The 20,346-nt window shown below is 38.8% G+C and overlaps 1 protein-coding gene across 1 annotated transcript in view; it reads left to right on the forward strand.

Moving 5' to 3' along the window:
- Window positions 1-20,346, forward strand: part of atxn7l1 (ataxin 7-like 1) — a 31,530-nt gene that overhangs the window by 6,302 nt on the left and 4,882 nt on the right. The window contains exons 2-10 of the mRNA XM_079870092.1: window positions 5,445-5,510; window positions 7,873-8,056; window positions 8,858-9,270; window positions 12,994-13,076; window positions 13,166-13,410; window positions 14,563-14,725; window positions 16,277-16,398; window positions 17,691-18,029; window positions 19,999-20,272. Of these exons, the coding sequence (XP_079726218.1) occupies window positions 5,495-5,510; window positions 7,873-8,056; window positions 8,858-9,270; window positions 12,994-13,076; window positions 13,166-13,410; window positions 14,563-14,725; window positions 16,277-16,398; window positions 17,691-18,029; window positions 19,999-20,272 (1,839 nt within the window). The 5' untranslated portion in view covers window positions 5,445-5,494. The remainder of the gene's footprint in view (window positions 1-5,444; window positions 5,511-7,872; window positions 8,057-8,857; window positions 9,271-12,993; window positions 13,077-13,165; window positions 13,411-14,562; window positions 14,726-16,276; window positions 16,399-17,690; window positions 18,030-19,998; window positions 20,273-20,346) is intronic.

Consider the following 20,346-nt stretch of genomic DNA (forward strand, 5'->3'; position numbering starts at 1 on the left):
TGCTTGTGTGTGTGTCAGTGTGTGTCTCAGTGCTGGTGTGTGTGTCAGTGTGTGTCTCAGTGCTGGTATGTGTGTGTCTCAGTGCTGGTGTGTGTGTTTCTCAATGCTGGTGTGTGCGTGTCTCAGTGCAGGTGTGTGTCTCGGTGCTGGTGTGTGTCTCAGTGCTGGTATGTGTGTGTCTCAGTGCTGGTGTGTGTGTATCTCAGTGCTGGTGTGTGTGTGTCTCGTGGACCGGAGAGGTAAAGCACACGCTTGTGTACGGAAGGCCTGTCGTTTTTCATATCTGCGTCCCCCCCCGCCCCTCGCCCGGCAGCTTGTGCTTGGGTTCAGCGCAGGGGTCACCGAGGGGTCACCGCCTCAGAAAGAGGACGGGACAGGAGGCGTGTTACTCTCGCGTGCTCTTCTCTGCTTCCTTTTATTGCTATCTTTTTTTCTTCCATCCCCTCAAGCTCAAGCTGGGTGAGTGCTTCTCCCCGACCGACGACTTGTGTGTGTTTTTCTCGTGTTTGCTTAGCTTGTCTGTTTTGAGAGTGTGTCGTGAGATTTACGGCGAGACGAGGCTTCGCTAGTGGTCAACAGTTCAATGAGGTCGCGGACCGGATGTAAACAAACGCAGATCAGCTGGTGCCTGTCAGACGGGGAGACCACACGCACACACACACACACACACGCACACACTCTCTCTCTCTCTCTCTCTCTCTCTCTCTCTCTCTCTCTCTCTCTCACTCATACTCACACACACTCTCACACTCACTCTCACACACACACACACACACACACACATACACACACACACACACACACACACACACACACACACACACACACGCACACACTCTCACACACACACACACACACACACACACACACACACACACACACACACACACACACACACACACACACACACACTCATTGCCACACAACATCGACCTTATTTAATACGTTTGAAAATGTATTTCATGCCAAGAGAATGTTTTTGAACTGACGTTTTATCCTGGCTGCAATTATTGTTGCTCAGATCTGTCGCAGCTTGTTTGAGAGAGATGCGTTTCGACTAATGATTTATATCTGGCAGGTGATCATACTAATCACACTGACTTTCAGTGGAGTCACATCTTGAGCCAGTAAAGCCCGGGAAACACCAAGCCGACCTCAAAGAACTAGCGGCGGTGAAAGCGGACAAAAAGCTGCGCTTGAACACACCAAAAGTACGTCAGGCGACTGTCCACCAGCACGTGCGTTCTGAGTCTGCGTGTGAGTTAATATCTGTCTATATCAGCAGGCATCAATAGTCTACTTTCGTCATTCAAGAAGAGAAAGCGAAACTAGGACTGCAGATATGCAAACCCGGAAACCATTTTGAATGTCAATGATGCTGATCACTTTCTTCGTTCCAGTCGGCTCATGTTATTATGAAAATATTAGTGCGTTCAAATGCTCAGGTAAGATTACCAGCCCTAACAACTTGACTTCTTTGCTCTCTTTCATCACTTTCGCTTTTATCCTCGTGCACAGACTCGTTCGCTAAGCTAACAGCCAATCAGAGCTCTCTCTATCTCTCACTGACGGCACATGAATTATGTTATGTGAATTATTCTACTGTGTGATTGTAACTTGTGTCTTCGTAGCGTTGTCTTAGTACTGAAGGGCTCGATAGATTCACCTTTGAATTTCCGTCATTACACCGGATGTTGTTGTTATTCAGGAAGCTGGTCATAAATAAGTTTTGAACTAACTTTCTCAGAAGGGTTTTCTTCAAACTGTTGCTCTGCTCCGAGAGAAAAAACTGACAACAGAAGAAGACAGTTTACACTATAGCGCCCCTTGTGGCAACTCTGACACACTTCAGAAAGCATGTAAATGAGCTTGTGTAGCAAAGTGATTGTTTACTTGTAAACTATTTAAAGTTTTGCATATGCTGTGTCCAAAATCGCATCAAGTCTGAGTAGGTACTACTTATTTGAATTTACTTGTGTGCTCTATAGTAAGAATGTGGGTTGTATGAATGATGTGGACATACTACATTCATCATGTTGTCATTAGCCGCGTTTCCATTACCCTTTAAATTGCGCGAATTGAAAATATGCCCAATGGAAACACATTAATTTTGCAAAACCTCCCATTTTTACGCTCGCATGAGGGGGTTTTTCAGGCAATTCGAAAAAGGAATATTTCGCAAAACTGCAATGGAAACAGTTTTTGCGCATTTACAGGTCACCTGACTTAGGTGGACAGAATACGAGACAGAGTTCTTTATTAAACTCATATAAGACAATAGAATGACAGAAATACTGGATTCTAAACCTCAAAGAAATGCCACAATCAAGACCTCGAAGCAGAAATGAGGGAGAAAAACCCAGAAACACCTCATATGAGCTGCTCACAGTATAAGGGTCTTTCCTTGCCATCAATGCTTGGATAACATGCCTACTTTTCCTTCCATTAATAATAATAATATCTAGTGCAGTGGCTGTGATATATATATATATATATATCCCCTTAACGCCCACTGTCGCGAATTTGCAACAAACCCCTTCCATTCAGACTGCAGGCGAGATAGCGTGTGTTTTCCCCCAATGCCTGTTTGTGCACATTCGATACATACCTAGGAACATTTTGCACGCACTGGTTTCTCGTAGGAGCGGTCGGAGTGGGAACTACATCCGGTTCATCGAAGCTAATATTTTGGTTTGCAAAATCCGCATATCAAGGGCGCAAATGTGGAGAAATTGCCCAAAATGAGTTAAGTTGTGCTAAGATAAAAATATGTACCAGATTATTGATTGCTTCTATAGCTATGTTATTCATATAGACTTCATGTGACGAATATTTTTTACGTACTTTGTAGATTTCTGTTTGTAGCAAATTTGCGACATTGGTCCATAACGGCTGGATTGGGCTAATGGCTACATATTATAATAATGCTGTATTTAGATGGTTTCAGCCAAAAAAAATTTTTTTTATTTTTTTATTTTTTTCACAAAAAATAGCATGTTAGGATATAACACTATAAGAATATATAATGTATGCACTGGAGAAACAAGGAAAGAGTTAAACAGAGTGTAACATGGAATGTATAAAAACTACTGTCAATGTTAGGGAGTAGGAGAGTGTTTTGTTTCTTGCTGTTGTCAAGATTCATTAATTTGTCAATTAAAGTTTATAAGTTCTAACAACTTTGTGCCATGAATAAAATCTACATACCTGAGATGGGAAAATGTGTTTTATTAATTTTACCATTTTGTAAAAATTAACCTAAATGCCTGTTGTCGCAAATTTGCAACATACCAAAATTTCTATTTATTTGTTGTGCAAAAGTGAAATTGATAATCTCAACATTATTTACCATCTACTTAAAGGCAAAAACACACATACATTTTTTTTTTATATAATATATATATATATAAACCTACCAACGTCCGTTGCCATGATTTTTGGAATGACTTATCGCGAGAGAAATTGCGTTTTAATCGCATAGCATCGGTTAATGGAAACGCCGTCATTTCGCAATAGGGTTTTTTTTTCGATATTTTGAAAAAATCGCAAAAGTTTTGCGCACATCTGTAATGGAAACGCGCCTACTGTCATGTGACCTAGTTGTGTCACTTCACTGCCATTCATAAATCCTCTCCCGTGGCCTCATGGGATAGTAAAAGGTGTGTTGGACAGACCGAACGTCAAAATAGAGCTACACGATTCTGGATAAACTGAGAATCACCATGTTTTTTTGGTTTCAAACAGAGATTCTCCCATGATTCTGAACAGACAACTAAACAAAATAACATGTCATTTACAACATGTTAATTGCTCCAGTCTATTTAAAATGTGTAATTATTAATCTGAATGAATTATTTTATAAAATCGGGTTGAGTGAATGATTCAATGACTCACTCAAAATGCTAAACTGGTTTCATTACTTGATTAATCTGTGTTTTTAAACGAACCGCTTGAATGAATGATTCAATGACAAATACATTTTTGTATTTATATAATAAATTAGTTGCATCTCAGAGTATAAGACAGTTCTGGAAGGTAATTATCCCACTTTGACGACAGACTTTTTCTTAGGGATTTCAGAGGCTGTGGATTGAGATCGGTCCGCTGGTTAGTCCAGTTAAGTCACAATGTGCATTGAGGAATTTATTCGGTAAATGTGTTTCCATCGTAGTTTATTGCGCATGTATTTGACTCAAACGAGTGCAGCATACGTTTTTTTTATGCGCATTTTGGTGTTTCAATCAGTTTTTTAATGCGATATCCCAAAATGCGCATAAAAATAAGTGGATGGAAACATAGCTACAGATTAAGCCCTATTCGCACTGGATTAGTGTTATCTGGGGACCTCGTGTGATTTAGAAATGACCCCCCCACATCCGAGTTTTCGTGTTTACTGACGTATCTCCCGGATGTGATGTTAATAGGCTATAGCTTGGGAATGTCTTGTCGTTATAGGTCTAGCTGTGTGATATTTCATAAACAGAAGAATGTTCTTAACCGCTGCTTTACATGTCGTCCATCTCCATCTAATCACTCTTTTTTTACTCTTCTAATGGTTTTCAGCTTTCTCTTTATGCAAATTGTATAGTTGTACTGTGTATAGCGATATGACCCAGCACCCAAAATACTATCAAAATACAACGCAGCCTTTACTCTTCACGAAAGATGGATAAAAAAGCACACAGGAAACAAAAACCTTGAAAAAATTATATACGACCCGCCAAATCACAGAGATGCTGATTCACACGGGACTAATATTATTATCACAGGACCTCGGGGTGTTCGGCCAAATATGGTTGGGCATTTGCGGGGGAATTTTAACTTCACAAATTACAGACATGGCCGATTCGCACGGGATTAAGATCACAGACAGCCTCCGCAATTATTACAAATGACTAGAGGTCACCGGGTAATACTAATCCAGTGCGAATAGTTAAGTTTTAGCAACATCAGCATACCTGTGAACACGATGGACTTCGGCCTTTTTAATTATTTAATTTTTTTCTCAGCCCAGCTGCACTAGAAGCGTATTTGCACACCTGCCGTGTATTCAGACCGTCCCAATGCTGAATTACCCCTGCGGTCAGAGCGAACGGACCATTGTTCCCCTCTCTCTCTCTCTCCCGGGCGAGCGAGGGGCTCTCCCCGTCAGCCGTGTCCAAACACAGCCTCTGAAATCTGCTCTTTAGAGACCTGGCAAACACTGTTGTGGCTCTTGGCTGAGATTCACTGGCAGATGAGACTCGATGTTAAGGCCAAAGCCAGTTAGTGAGCTGCCAGATCCAACCATTATTATCATTATTCACTACGAAAAACAGAAAAACATCCTTGTTTATTTTCAGAGTGGTCTGGCTCAGACGGCGTAATGTTTTGAAACACCATACATGGATTATATGTGTAGTTTGTGTTGTGTTGTGTGTGATAATGAGTCTTTGTCATTGCAGGTAGTTGGGGAACAGTTGAACAGTGAGAAGACCTCGACCCCTCCACAGCCATGCATAGCAAGAACCGTAAGTGGATTAGCACTTTCTTTTGGAGAATCAGGTGTGTCAGGTTTTGGGGGCGTATTAATGCCTTGGACTGGATTATGTATTTGTGGGATATTCATGATGGTTTTGCTTGAAATATAAAGTGAAGCAACATCTAAAGCATTGCTACTATTTTAATAAACCATGTGCATTGCCTCACGAAAATTTTAAGGAAGTGTTGTTTAATAGCATTTCTGGTTTAGACCTCAGCAGCAAAAAAGGGAGTCAGAGTTGATAAGTTTGTTTTATTGCTGTGAATCAGTTCAAACCTCGGATTCAGTGATTTGTTTGTGTTGTCATGCAAAAATGTTTATGGAAGTCTATGCGAGGCATTTTATATATATATATATATATATATATATATATATATATATATATATATATATATATATTTATAATATTTATATTTATAATATATTTATATATTTATATTTACAAATATATCTAAATACAAATAAATGAATAAAAAATAATATATATATATATGCAGCTTGTCAGTGACGTACGGCTCTGTAAACGCTGCTCACTCTGAAATAGGGCTGTGCAATTAATTGAATTTCGATTTCGATTTCAATTTTGTCTCCCAACGATCACCAAAATAGTACAGTCGAGTAAAAACTATTATTTTGCCATGTTCTGTTTTGAAAGAATTCTGGTACAGCGATGATGGGATACAGAGATAGGGATTTCCTGGAATGATGTGTGTTATCGTACTTCTGCTGCGGGGCATATTTGTGTGTGTGAGACGCCCTCTGGTGTTCAGATGGAGTGTGTGAGATGCCCTCTGGTGTTCAGATGGAGTGTGTGTGTGTGTGTGTGAGACGCCCTCTGGTGTTCAGATGGAGTGTGTGTGAGACGCCCTCTGGTGTTCAGATGGAGTGTGTGTGTGTGTGTGTGTGTGAGACGCCCTCTGGTGTTCAGATGGAGTGTGTGTGTGTGACGCCCTCTGGTGTTCAGATGGAGTGTGTGTGAGACGCCCTCTGGTGTTCAGATGGAGTGTGTGTGTGACGCCCTCTGGTGTTCAGATGGAGTGTGTGTGAGATGCCCTCTGGTGTTCAGATGGAGTGTGTGAGACGCCCTCTGGTGTTCAGATGGAGTGTGTGTGTGTGTGTGTGAGACGCCCTCTGGTGTTCAGATGGAGTGTGTGTGTGAGATGCCCTCTGGTGTTCAGATGGAGTGTGTGTGTGTGAGATGCCCTCTGGTGTTCAGATGGAGTGTGTGTGAGACGCCCTCTGGTGTTCAGATGGAGTGTGTGTGAGACGCCCTCTGGTGTTCAGATGGACTGTGTGTGTGTGTGTGTGTGTGAGACGCCCTCTGGTTTTCAGATGGAGTGTGTGTGAGTGAGACGCCCTCTGGTGTTCAGATGGAGTGTGTGTGAGTGAGACGCCCTCTGGTGTTCAGATGGAGTGTGTGTGAGTGAGACGCCCTCTGGTGTTCAGATGGAGTGTGTGTGTGAGATGCCCTCTGGTGTTCAGATGGAGTGTGTATGTGTGTGAGACGCCCTCTGGTGTTCAGATGGAGTGTGTGTGTGACACCCTCTGCTGTTCAGATGGAGTGTGTGTGTGAGACGCCCTCTGCTGTTCAGATGGAGTGTGTGTGTGAGACGCCCTCTGCTGTTCAGATGGAGTGTGTGTGTGAGACGCCCTCTGGTGTTCAGATGGAGTGTGTGAGTGAGACGTCCTCTGGTGTTCAGATGAAGTGTGTGTGTGAGACGCCCTCTGGTGTTCAGATGGAGTGTGTGTGTGAGACGCCCTCTGGTGTTCAGATGGAGTGTGTGAGTGAGACGTCCTCTGGTGTTCAGATGAAGTGTGTGAGTGAGACGTCCTCTGGTGTTCAGATGGAGTGTGTGTGTGAGACGTCCTCTGGTGTTCAGATGAAGTGTGTGAGTGAGATGTCCTCTGGTGTTCAGATGGAGTGTGTGTGTGAGACATATGTTCATAGATGTATTATAGCGACACCTTCCCAGCCGTAACAATTGTAAAGATTTCGAAGGCCTTATTTTTATACCTGGACTCATCAGAGGCATTTCTCTCATTCCCGTGTCCTTTATATAGTGTGTGTCCTGTTGGCCCATGTGTTCTCAATGATATAGATGTGTATTTTCGGGTTTGATGATATTTTGCATTTCAGCTGTTACAGAAATACAGTTTTCTTACCTGCTTCACTGCGTTCTGGATTTGTATTCAAGTGTCTGTGCCGAGAGTTTATTTATTTAGTGTTTAGTCTTACAGAAGAACAGAGGGGCTTAAAGCCTTTATTTAACCAGGCACGTCACTTAAGAACAAGTTCTTATTTTCAAGGACAAATTTTCATTTTATTTTCTTCACAATGGTTGTGTGTTCAGAGAGGAGACACTGCTCGCCCAGCAGCTCCAGGACTCCTCTGGTTCCTGTCAAGGCCAAGATGTCTGCGGCTCAAAGCGAGGTGGACCCCCTTCCCTTCCGGGTTCCTCGGGATTATCCACACTCGCGCTTCAGCAAGGCCCCGCTGGCCGTGTATCCGCCCAAGGGAGCGCGAGCCAAGGCCTGGTGGGTAAAACACTGCCTTTCACTGACAGACACAGGATTATGGGTTCACTTTAGTGTTCTGGAGAGTGTGTAATAAAGCAGAGCTGTAATGCTGCTGTAATGTGACTGTAAAGCTCGCTGGTGTGTAGGCATATTCACAAAGAAAAAAAAAAAACATTAATATTAATTTGGCTGTGTTTATTATGTATTGAAGTTTAAAGAAATATGTCTAATCTGAAAAAAAATAAAAAAAATCTACATATAAATAGGCACAGATAGTCAAAATTAATGTTTATACTATTTACGTTTTGAGTCTCTTCTGCTCACCAAGGCTGCATTTATTTGTTCAAAAATACAGTAAAAATTGTGAAATATTATTATCATTTAAAATAACTTTTTTTCTGTGTGAATATATTGTGAAATGTAATTTATTCCTGTGATCAAAGCTGAATTTTCAGCATCATTACTCCTAATATTTATATCCTGATTTGCTGCTCAAGAAATATTTCTGATTATTATCAGAGTTGAAAACAGTTATTATTGTATTATATCATATTATATATTTTTGGAAACTGTGATGCATTTTTTTCAGAATTCGTTGATGAATAGAAAGTTGCATTAATTTGAAATAGAAATATTTTGTAACAATTTATGTCTTTATCGTCTTTTAATCAATTTAATTGAATGCACCCTTGCTGAATTAGTATATATATTTATTATTTAGTATATATGGTTGTGTGTCTATTTTGTCCCAAAACTTGTGTTAGACTAATCAAATTTGACACTTTGTGTGTTTTAAATGCACAATCTTTTGTTCTCTAGCGTGTCTTTACCCGTGGTGAGTCTGGAGAAGATGCCGTGTTTCAACAGATCGGAGGGAGCGCACATCAAAGTCAACTCTTCGTCTCCCACAGCGAGTTCTTCTCTTTCATTCTCTTCCTCGTCTTCCTCTCCGTCGTCCGCTCCTCTCAAGTCCTCCTCGACGTCACCAGCATCTCACAAGATCCAGGAGAAGTTCCTGAACGGTCGAGGTCCCGGGACTCCTCGCTCCACCACGCCTCCGTCACTGATTGACAGGCGGCCCAGCCCGTCACGGTCACCCTTGGAGAAACGCCCCGCCCCCTCGCCCTCCACGTCTCCATCCCTATTGGACAGGAGACCGATTGTCCCGCCTTCTCCTCCAGACAAGAAGCATCAGAATGGAGCCAAAGGCGGGAGGCCTCGGAGAGTTTCGGGTGAGTAGAAAACACTTTTAGAGAAGAAAATTTTATTTGCTGTGTTTTTTTTTGTTTGTTTTTTGGAGAAACTAAGAATTCAACATGATTTGATTGGAATAGGAGAGGGTTGTGCTTCGATTTTATTGGTTAATATTATTTTCCTCTGCCTGAATGGCCTTCGTGATGTCATCAATAAAGAAAAGTCGTTTTATCTAGTGGAATTTGAAAAGTCTTTTTTTTTTTTTTTTGTTACTGTATGTTTTATACTGTGTTGTTATTGTTAACTAAAACTATTAAAATATTTTTTGTTTATTCAAATCAAGCTGAAAAAAAAAAAAATCAAAACGTTGCTAATAACTGAAGTAGAAGTACTTAAATTAATTACTGAAATAAAAAATAAAGTTAAATAGAAATAAAAAAATAAATATTAAAAATGACAAAAAAGCACAAAAACAAAATAATGAAAACTGAAAATGTAAAACTAAAATTTTAAAATGTTAAAAAATACTATAACAATTTAAAATAATACAAAAAAATTAGTTTTTTTGTGTTGTTTTTAGATTTAATTGTATATGTTCTTGTTTTAATTAGCAAACACCATCGCACACCTGCAGTTGATCGGTGCGTGCAATAAAAAAGCCCAAGTAAATAGAGGTTAAAAAATCTACAAAGAACAAGGAACTCCCGCACACTATCAGGACTTGCAAATGAGCATCAGAATTTTATTAGCAACGTTTCGGTCTCCCTCATAGATATGCGTGATGAAGGTCGTGAGACCGAAACGTTGCTAAGAAAATTTTGATACTCATTTGCAAGTCCTGATAGTGTGCGGAAGTTCCTTGTTTTGAATACAGTGCTTAGCATAAGTGGACACACCCATGCTAAAGTTGACTAAAAAGAGGAATTAAAAAATCATCTTTTGGAAAGTGATCTTAATGCCTTAATTAGAAAAATGAGGAAAAATCCAACCTTTAAGGACACCAATTTTTTTTGTGAATGAATAATGTATCGTAAATAAATAAATGTTCTTCCTTAAAATACAGGGTGCATAAGACTGGACACCCCTATGTTAAATCCCCATAGAGGCAGGCAGAGTTTTATTTTTAAAGGCCAGTTACTTCATGGATCCAGGATATTATGCATCCTGATAAAGTTCCCTTGGCCTTTGGAATTAAAATAGCCGCACATCATCACACACCCTTCACCATATAGACAGAGTGTATTTAAGCCACGCCCACACCGGGGGGGGAAACAATCCAAACGTCTCCATTGACTTTGCATTGCGAGAGACTGCCTCCTTGTCATTTATGACTTATAACAAAAAACAAAACAATGTCTAAAAGCTGCTGTGTGACAAGGTGTACAGCAAACAAGCTAAATAACCCAGAAATACATTTTTATAAGCTGTCGACCCCAAAAAAACGGTTGTTTCAGGACATGGATCAATTGAGACAGAGCGCAACTAGTTCTCGAACTACGCCCACTGGAACGCGTATTATATACCCTATTATATTATTAACGTATATAATAATATATACGTTATTCTTAGTAACGTAACCCTACTACTGTAGCTAAGGCACTCGCAAACATAACCGTTACTGCATAGCTTTCTGCTTTATCCACATTATAAAAGTTGCATACTGTCAAAATGCTACAGCTTAGCTTACATAAATATAATATATAAAACTGACATTTGGATATTTTACTTACCAGTGACGAAATGTTTACCGTTCGGAAGCTTATAAAAATGTATTTTTTAGCTTGTTTGCTGTACACCTTGTCACACAGCAGCTTTTAGGCATTTTTCTGTCTTTTGTTATAAGTCATAAATGATAAGGAGGCAGCCTCTCGCAATGCAAAGTCAATGGAGACGGTTGGATAGTCCCCCCCCCCCCCCCCCCGGTGGGTGTGGCCTTCAGATTATGACACGTTGCGCTCTGTCTCTATACCTAGAGATTGGCATGGAGTACTTTCCATAAGATTATCTCTCAATGCAAATCAAACCAGCTATTAGGCTAACTGAAATAAAACCATGCCAATCTCTAGGTAAGGCTATGTGATGATGTGCGGCTATTTTAATTCCAAAGGCCAAGGGAATATTATCTGGATACATAATATCCTGGATTCATGAAATAACTGGCCTTTAAAAATAAAAATCTGCCTGCCTCTATGGGGATTTAACATAGGGGTGTCCAAACTTATGCACCCTGTATTTTAAGGAGGAACATTTATTTATTTACGATACATTATTCATTCACAAAGAAAATTGGTGTCCTTAAAGGTTGGATTTTTGTTGGATTAAGATCAATTTCCAAAAGATGATTTTTCTATTCCTCTTTTTAGTCAACTTTTGCATGGGTGTGTCCACTTATGCTAAGCACTGTATGTTCTTGTTGTAAAACGGGTGAGAGAGAGAAATAAAAACACAAATCAAAAGGATGAACAAGCATTAAAGGAAATGAATCCCGTCACCTGTTTTCAAACTCAAGTCCTGTGGTTTATGTTTTGAAGAGTTGTCGTTCGCCTGGAAGCTTGAATGTTTAGTCGTCACTCACTCGTCCCTCTCCGTATGTTGTTTACTCGGCTCTTGGCTCTCGGCTTGATTTATGCTGCTCTCGGCCGGCAGATCCTCGCACTGCTGTAATCAGGACTCTGTGTTTGAAACCGCAGTTTCTCAGAGATAAACCCTCTGGTGTGAAATACGCTCTTGGTGAGTCTCTTCGCTGTCCACTGTTCACATAGGCCGCATCTAAATGAGAGGAAACCTGGGAAATGACTGATTTGAGATCATCGCACACACGATATTATTCAACCAACACTCGAAATTGATTCCAATGCATTTTGACATTAGCATGTTGAGAAACGAAATACTCAATAATCTAATACGTACAAAAAAATACATTACACACACACACACACACACACACACATATAAAATAAATGTTGCCACTGAGGTTCTAAATATTTGTTTTAAGAAGTAAAACAGACTAAGTATTTAAATTAATCAAGGCATGTTTTCCACAATTTATGAACACGTATTGAATCATTTGATATAGAGATATTATTTGATATGCACCAACATAACATACTAATACATATCAATAATAAATAAAACAATTTAAATGATATAAATTATAAAATAAAATAATAAAATGTATAAATAAAATATATTTCAAGTGTATAAAAAAAAAAAAAAAAATATATATATATATATATATATATATATATACACACATATATACACACATACATATATATATATATTAGGGCTGTCAAAAGATTAATCGCGTTTAATCGCATCCAAAATAAAAGTTTGTGTTTACATAATATATGTGTGTGTACTGTGTATAATTATTTTCTATATATAAATACACACACATGCATGTATATATTTAAGAAATATTTGCATACATATACTGTATATATTTATATATAATTTTTTTATATATAAATTACACATTTTTCTTAAATATATACAAGCATGTGTGTGTATTGATATATACAAAATAATTATACACATATATTATGTAAACACAAACTTTTATTTTGGATGTGATTAATCTTTTGACAGTCCTAATATATATATATATAAATGCTTGTGTGTGTATATGTATACAAATACATACAAAAAGATACAAATAATTACTGCATTTTATGAAATAGTGCATAATATATTACATCAAATAAATTATATTTAGCTGAAAATAACAATATAAAGTCCCTCTCTGTTTTGTTGCACAGGGCGAGTGTTTGATGCTAATAAACACTGTGGGGTTTTAGACCCAGAGACGAAGCGGCCCTGCACTCGTTCGTTAACCTGTAAGGTTGGTACCATTACTCATAATCACATCGGTTGATTTGAATGTTCGCTGTGTTGGTGTTCATAACATGTGTTTGATCATGTATGTTCTAGACTCACTCTTTGACCCACCGGCGAGCCGTCCCAGGACGGAGGAAAGACTTCGACTTTCTGCTAGCGGAGCATAAGGGACGGGCGAAGGAGAAGGAGGGGGGGCAAAAAAAGGAAGTTCAAGCAGGCAGCCAATCAGTGCAGGTCACACAGTCACATGACGCAGCACCCAGCCAATCCACAAGCTGTACCAATGGCAAGACCACTCCCACTCTCAAACTGAGGCTGGCCAATTCACACTTGCACAGGTACGTTCTGCCGACCACACTGATTGTAGGATTAGTCTACTTCCATACTAAAGTGCTAACGCAATCATTCGAAACATTGTTTCCAGTTAGGTTCAGAATATTTGCTTTAAGAAGTAAAACAGTAAAAATGTTGTTAAAACAATCAAGGCATGTTTATCAATATATAAACACATGATATTCAATCCTTTTTTATTTATATGCACCAACATGTCAATAAACTGCCATATTTTCCTAAATATTTATACTAAAACATTTTAGTGAGGATTCATTTTGAATCGTTTAGTTCTGAATCGATTCATTGACATGAACCGTTGGAACTGATTCACAGAATTGAATCAAATTTACCAACTTTATGTATTTTTGCTACTAAACTTTAAATTGGGACAAGAAAAGATTGTGAAATAATATATAAATAATGATAAATTTTTTTTAGGAAACTTAATGGGCAAATAAAAGTGCATTTTAAAATCATTGCCATATTTACGTTACTTGATTTTAAATTTCCAGAAAAATCATCTGTGAATCGTGAAAATTCAGTATAATGCTTAAGCCCTAGGCTAACAGATGTTTTTATTATTTTTATTTTTTTTATGCATCTGTTTTGATTATTCTATGATTTTTGAAGAGGACCTATTATTACCTTTTGTTTTAGGCTCTACTAGAACAGGTTTTCATGCTTGAATGTTCATTATTTTCCTCATATTCTCCATTGTTGCAGCTCCTCTCTTCCCAGTCTGTCAGTAACACTCTGTTTAGTTCCTGTCTCTATGAAGCCCCGCCTTCTGAAAAGCACACTGTGCTCTGATTGGTCAAGCCCTTTGAGTGTGTTTGGGAAATGTCCCGCCCCTTATCATAACCCGCCAGTTTAACACACTACTAACTAACTCAACCAGGCCCCGCCCCTTTATTCTGCGCATTAATTATTTAAATGAGGAATATTGTGACGTGTTCGTTCCCGGAAGAAACTCAAGACTACAATGGAGGCGTTTCAGGGAGTTCAGAAACACTGACACTGAAATAGAGAATAACTCTCTTTTTCATGCTCAAACAGCAACTTTACACACTAAAGAGAGTTGAACACTTTGAATGACTGTTATGAATAACCTCGCCTTGCCTAGAAGGTTTCTCAGATGATCATGTCTTCCTCTGCAGAGTGTGTGGTGTCGTGCTCAGCTCTGCTCCTGAACCTGCGCTCGACTGGCAGAGAATCAGCGGAGACTCGCGTCTGTCCAGCGATGAAGGAGAAGCGGATCTTCCTGAAGAGACAGAGAAGATGATGTGCCATTACTCTCCACAACACCCACAACCCCTGAGCGTGAGCTGAACAAAACCATTCATCACTGCACTGCTGTTTGTCTGTTGTGTTTTGAGACCCTTTATATTGCTGTATAAGCATTAAAGGGCTAGTTCACCCAAAAATGAAAATTAGCCCATGATTTACTCCCCCTCAAGCCATCCTAGGTGTATATGACTTTCTTCTTTCAGACGAATACAATTGAATCAGAGTTATATTAAAAAATGTCCTGGCTCTTCCAAGCTTTATAATGGCAGTGAATGGCCGTATCTGTTTTGAAGTCAATAAAAGTGCATCTATCCATGATAAAAGTGCATCTATCCATGATAAAAGTGCATCTATCCATGATAAAAGTGCATCTATCCATGATAAAAGTGCTCCACACTGCTCTGGGGGGTTAATAAAGGCCTTCTGAAGTGAAGCAATGCGTTTGTGTGAGAAAATATTCATATTTAACATGTTATAAAGTAAAATAACTAGCTTCCAACCAAACAAACTTATGCAGTCTACTTAAGTTTAAAGCGCAACTTGTGACGTCAGAAGTATCGTAAATATCAGCAGTGCGTCGCATTACTCACTTAAAGGGATATTTCAGTGCTGGAAAGATGAATGTGTATTTAAATTGGATCATTTATGTAGTAGAAATGTGAAGTTAGTTTAGAAGTTGGTGCCTTCTAGACTGAGAAAAGCCAGAAAATGTATTTTTGGAACAACAACTCCCAGAATGCACTTGCTTCGCTGCCCTACGAGGACACTCCCAAGCCACGCCTCCCGGTTACAGAGGGCAGTATCAGAAGAAATGACACAACTAGGCTACTAGTCGACTGGAAACTGAAAAGAGGCGTTTATGGTGAGATCCCCCTATGGGCGGGTTGAAGACATGCGGGACGAGCTCCTCCTACTGGCTGGAGTCTCTCGCCTCTGGACACAAGAGCCTCTGATGAGCTAAATGATGATTTGTGCGTCATCTGAGGTTTTTTTCCAGACACACAATCCAGAAATCTCTCGTCTCAGGGGGACATGAGGGAGGGAAGCACGGTCACTCGAAAATACTACCGGGTTTCTACTGATACAAAGCTTAATGCTAATCGGTGAAGTATCCCTTTAAGTTGTGCTTTAGGCTTAAGTAGACTGCGTATGTTCATTTGTCCGGAAGCTAGTTATTTAAGTCGATAAAGTTTTAAATATGGATATTTTTCTCACACAAACGCATCGCTTCACTTCAGAAGGCCTTTATTAACCCCCCAGAGCAGTGTGGAGCACTTTTATCATGGATAAATGCACTTTTATGGACTTCAAAACAGAAACGGCCATTCACTGCCATTATAAAGCTTGGAAGAGCCAGGACATTTTTTAATATAACTCCGATTTGATTGTATTCGTCTGAAAGAAGAACGTCATATACACCTAGGATGGATTGAGGGCGTGTAAATCAAGGGGTGATTTAAATTTTTGGATGAACTAGCCCTTTAAAAATATAGGCTCCAAAAGATGATTGATTTTTGGGTGAACTATCCCTTTAAGTAGTATAATCTGAGAAACACATTCTCTGTCTGTGCTGGTGTGTGTTAGTGTTGTGCGTTCAGCAGTCGGATGATGGGAAGAGGTCACTACGTGTTCGACAGACGGTGGGATCGGGTCAGGCTGGCGCTTCACTGCATGGTGGAAAAACACGTCAACTCTCTCATGTGGAGGCGAGTTACACGCTTCTCTGTGTGCTTGCGCTATTATGCACACATTGGGGGAGAATTTATGGGTGGATGCACTTGTTTTTCCATCACTGGGAATTTCACAAAAGCTTTCAAATATTTCATCCCAAAATCAAAAGGAGAAAAAAATGTGTGTTAGGAAAATAAAGACGGTTTAGGACCATTTTGGATGTTTGCATTTGCACATAATTTTGATGTTCAATTATTCAGTTTTATTTATTTTATTATATATAATAAAATAAAGATTTATATTTAAGTGGCGTAAAAATAACCACATGAACACTGTTGCAGTGCAAAAAAATCATTTTCTTTATGGAATATATTTCTTTCATCCCAAAAAACTAAAGAAAAAAATATTTTGCATTAAGAAAATAATACTAAAATTTTATAAATAAATAGACATTATTAAACAAGTGGTTAAACATACATTTTTATTAATAATAATAATAATAATAATTTATAATGTTTTTTTAAGATTATTAAACTGAAGAGTGTCATAAATATGATTGTTAATAGTAAAAGTAAATAATTATTAGTAAACATTTTCATGGCAGTTAAGCACATTTACAGTTTTATTTATTTATTAATCATTTTAAATATTATTCATTAATATCTGACAATGTAATGTTAATGTTTAATAATAATAATAATAATATAACCTTTATATAATAATATATTCTAAAATATAAGTTTTATTTATTAATGCTATAAAAATATAACTTGATTAAATTAATATTGCAATGCATCCGAATAATAGATTTAATTTTCTGGTAACAATAAGGTTTCATTAGTTTACTACTTTAGTTAATATGAATTAAGAATGAACAATACTACAGCATTTATTAATTTAAATTAATGCTCATTTCAACATTTACTAATGCATTATTACAATCATTAACATTAGCTAATGCACTGTGAACTAACATGAACAAAATATGCACGGCTGTATAATATTAACAAAAATGAATAAATCCTGTAAGAAATGTTTTTCATGTTAGTTAATACATTATCTAATGTTAATTAATGAAACCTTTTTGTGAAGTGTTAGCAATTTTCTATATGCAAAATATTATTTTATAATATTTGGGGGTGAAATATGACCCAGATGTTTTTGGTTTTTAACTTTAGGCAGAAACAAATGAGATGTGACTGGCTTGAGTCAAGCTGTGTAATCGCACACAATGCTTTCTTTCGCTCTGTAAACGCACATTATTTAGGTTAACGTGCCACATAGCTTCCTACCACAGGCCGGTGATGTCATATCCTGTTTGCCACAGGAAAGTCCCCCTAGCGGTGGAGAGCATGACGAGCTCGTGTGAAGGTTCTCCCCTGGGCTCAGCGTTTCTCACGGCTCCTGTGGACAGCGTCTCGATGCTCTCGTACTCCTCCTCTCTCTCTCATAACGGCGCTGGTGTTTTCTGCATCAGGGACCCTGATCCCGGACCCGATCCCGGACCCCGACTGCAGAGGAGTAAACCGGCCAGGACGCCCAAAGCCTCAGGGGAAGGGCCGGGACCCAAAAGACGGAAAGCGCCTCCCGCTTCTGAACCAGCGGCTTACAGGAAAAGCGGGAACAGCGGGAACAGCTACCATCTCCCACCGCACATCAGTAACGGGTAATGATACTCCATACATATCACGATACTGAACTCACAAAACCATATTATTGCGATACTCCAATATGAAAAAATGAACACTTCTGGTCATTGTGCATGAGATATAAAATGTGTGCAATAATTCAGTAATCCACTATAATGCTCTGAAAAACAGACATAATTTAGTATTTCACAGCCATTTTCATGCTTCTCTTCTCTCCGACTCTGTGTTTGTCTACTGTACCTTTAAGACTTCTTTATGTAAATAATGAGTATCTCTAGGGGTGTAACGAGACCCTCATGTCACGATTCGATACATATCACGATACCATATTATTGCGATACTCCCAAGACATACATCTTTTCAGATGTTTATTTTGCAACACTCACTGATCAATATGATATTGGACGTGCCTGAAAAATCTGAGGGAATTTTAAAATTGTGATTTGCAGGCCAGGAAGTTGTTTCAATATTTTTTTATTTTACATTTTTTGACTATTTTTGTAGTGTACATATATTTCTATAAATGTTGGCATTTATATATATATATTTTTTTTTTGCGTATCTCTAGGGGTGTAACGAGACCCTCATGTCACGATTCGATACATATCACGATACCATTGCGATACTCCCAAGACATATGATAAAAGATTAACAAAAAATGTATTAAAATGCTGAATTTGATATTACATTGTGTGTGTAAATGAATATTCTTGGACTTGGAGCTGAAACCCAAAGCACCGAACAATAGAGACACCAGAATAACAATATTCATGATTCTGAAGCTGAAAATACACAATTATTATAGACGAATATGCTTGTACTCTCTCAATGACGAGATATATTTAAAATAATGTTGCACTTTTTACAGGTAACAAGACATTTGGCATTATCAGGACACACAAATATTCCCCCATTGCATTATTATACATTATATTCAACATTATACAGCGGGGGAAATAAGTATTGAGCACGTCACCATTTTTCTCAGTAAATATATTTCCAAAGGTGCTATTGACATGAAATTTTCACCAGATGTTGATAACAACTCAAGGAATCAGTACATGCAAAGAAACCAAAACAAATAAGCTCAGAAATTAAGTTATGTGTAATAATGTGAAATAACACAGGGAAAAAGTATTGAACACATGAAGAAAGGGAGGTGCAAAAAGGCATGGAAAGCCAAGACAACAGCTTAAAACTATTAGTAATTAAAAAGCAATCCAGCCCCCTGTCCGTGCAAATTAATAACAGCTGGTTCAGTCCCAACAGATGGCCTACAAAAAGGTCTCATTGCCAAGGTGTCACACAAGACACATCTCATGATGGGTAAAAGCAAAGAGCTGTCTCAAGACCTTCGCAACCTAATTGTTCCAACACATAATGATGGCATTGGTTATAGGCGCCATTCTATTCTTCTGAATGGTCCAGTGAGCACTGTTGGGGCCATAATACGGAAGGGGAAAGACAATCATTTCACCATAAATTTGCCTCGACCAGGTGCTCCTCGCAAGATTTCTGACAGAGGAGTGAAAAGAATAATCAGAAGAGTTGCTTTTTAATTACTAATAGTTTTAAGCTGTTGTCTTGGCTTTCCATGCCTTTTTGCACCTCCCTTTCTTCATGTGTTCAATACTTTTTCCCTGTGTCATTTCACATGATTACACATAACTTAATTTCTGAGCTTATTTGTTTTGGTTTCTTTGTATGTACTGATTCCTTGGGTTGTTATCAACATCTGGTGAAAATTTCATGTCAATAGCACCTTTGGAAATATATTTACTGAGAAAAATGGTGATGTGTTCAATACTTATGTTCCTCGCTGTATATACAGTTGTTTAATGTAGTACTGACACTAAAAATCTGAAAACTTGAATTTTTTTCTCATACAGAAATTTTCATTTTGGGTGAACTATCCACGGTATATATTGTTGCATTTTTGTATTGCGATATATTATGAGCTGATATACTGTATTCTTCCACCCCTAGTAACGGGACGGCCGCCCTCAGCATGCGGGCCAAGCCCCGGTTCGGCAGTGTGGACGTGTCCCTCCCGCAGGCGCTCACCGGGGATCACGGGGCCGTCTCGTCTCACAACACACTGTCCTACACCTCCTCTGATGGGAGGAAGAGGAAGAGCGCCGGATCGAGCGACAAACCCAGTAAAAGCACCAAATCCCCAGCACTGGACGGGATATTCAGGAAGAGCAGCTCCGCTCTGCTGTCGTCAGTCGAGACGGCCCACGGCGTCCTCAACACACAGGTGAAACACACTCTTTCTAGCAACACGATGTCCAAATGCATCCTTGGGAAGTTCGGATAATTTTCCTGAATCTC

This window comes from Squalius cephalus (assembly GCF_949319135.1).
Source record: "Squalius cephalus genome assembly, chromosome: 4".
NCBI classification, from domain to species: domain Eukaryota; kingdom Metazoa; phylum Chordata; class Actinopteri; order Cypriniformes; family Leuciscidae; genus Squalius; species Squalius cephalus.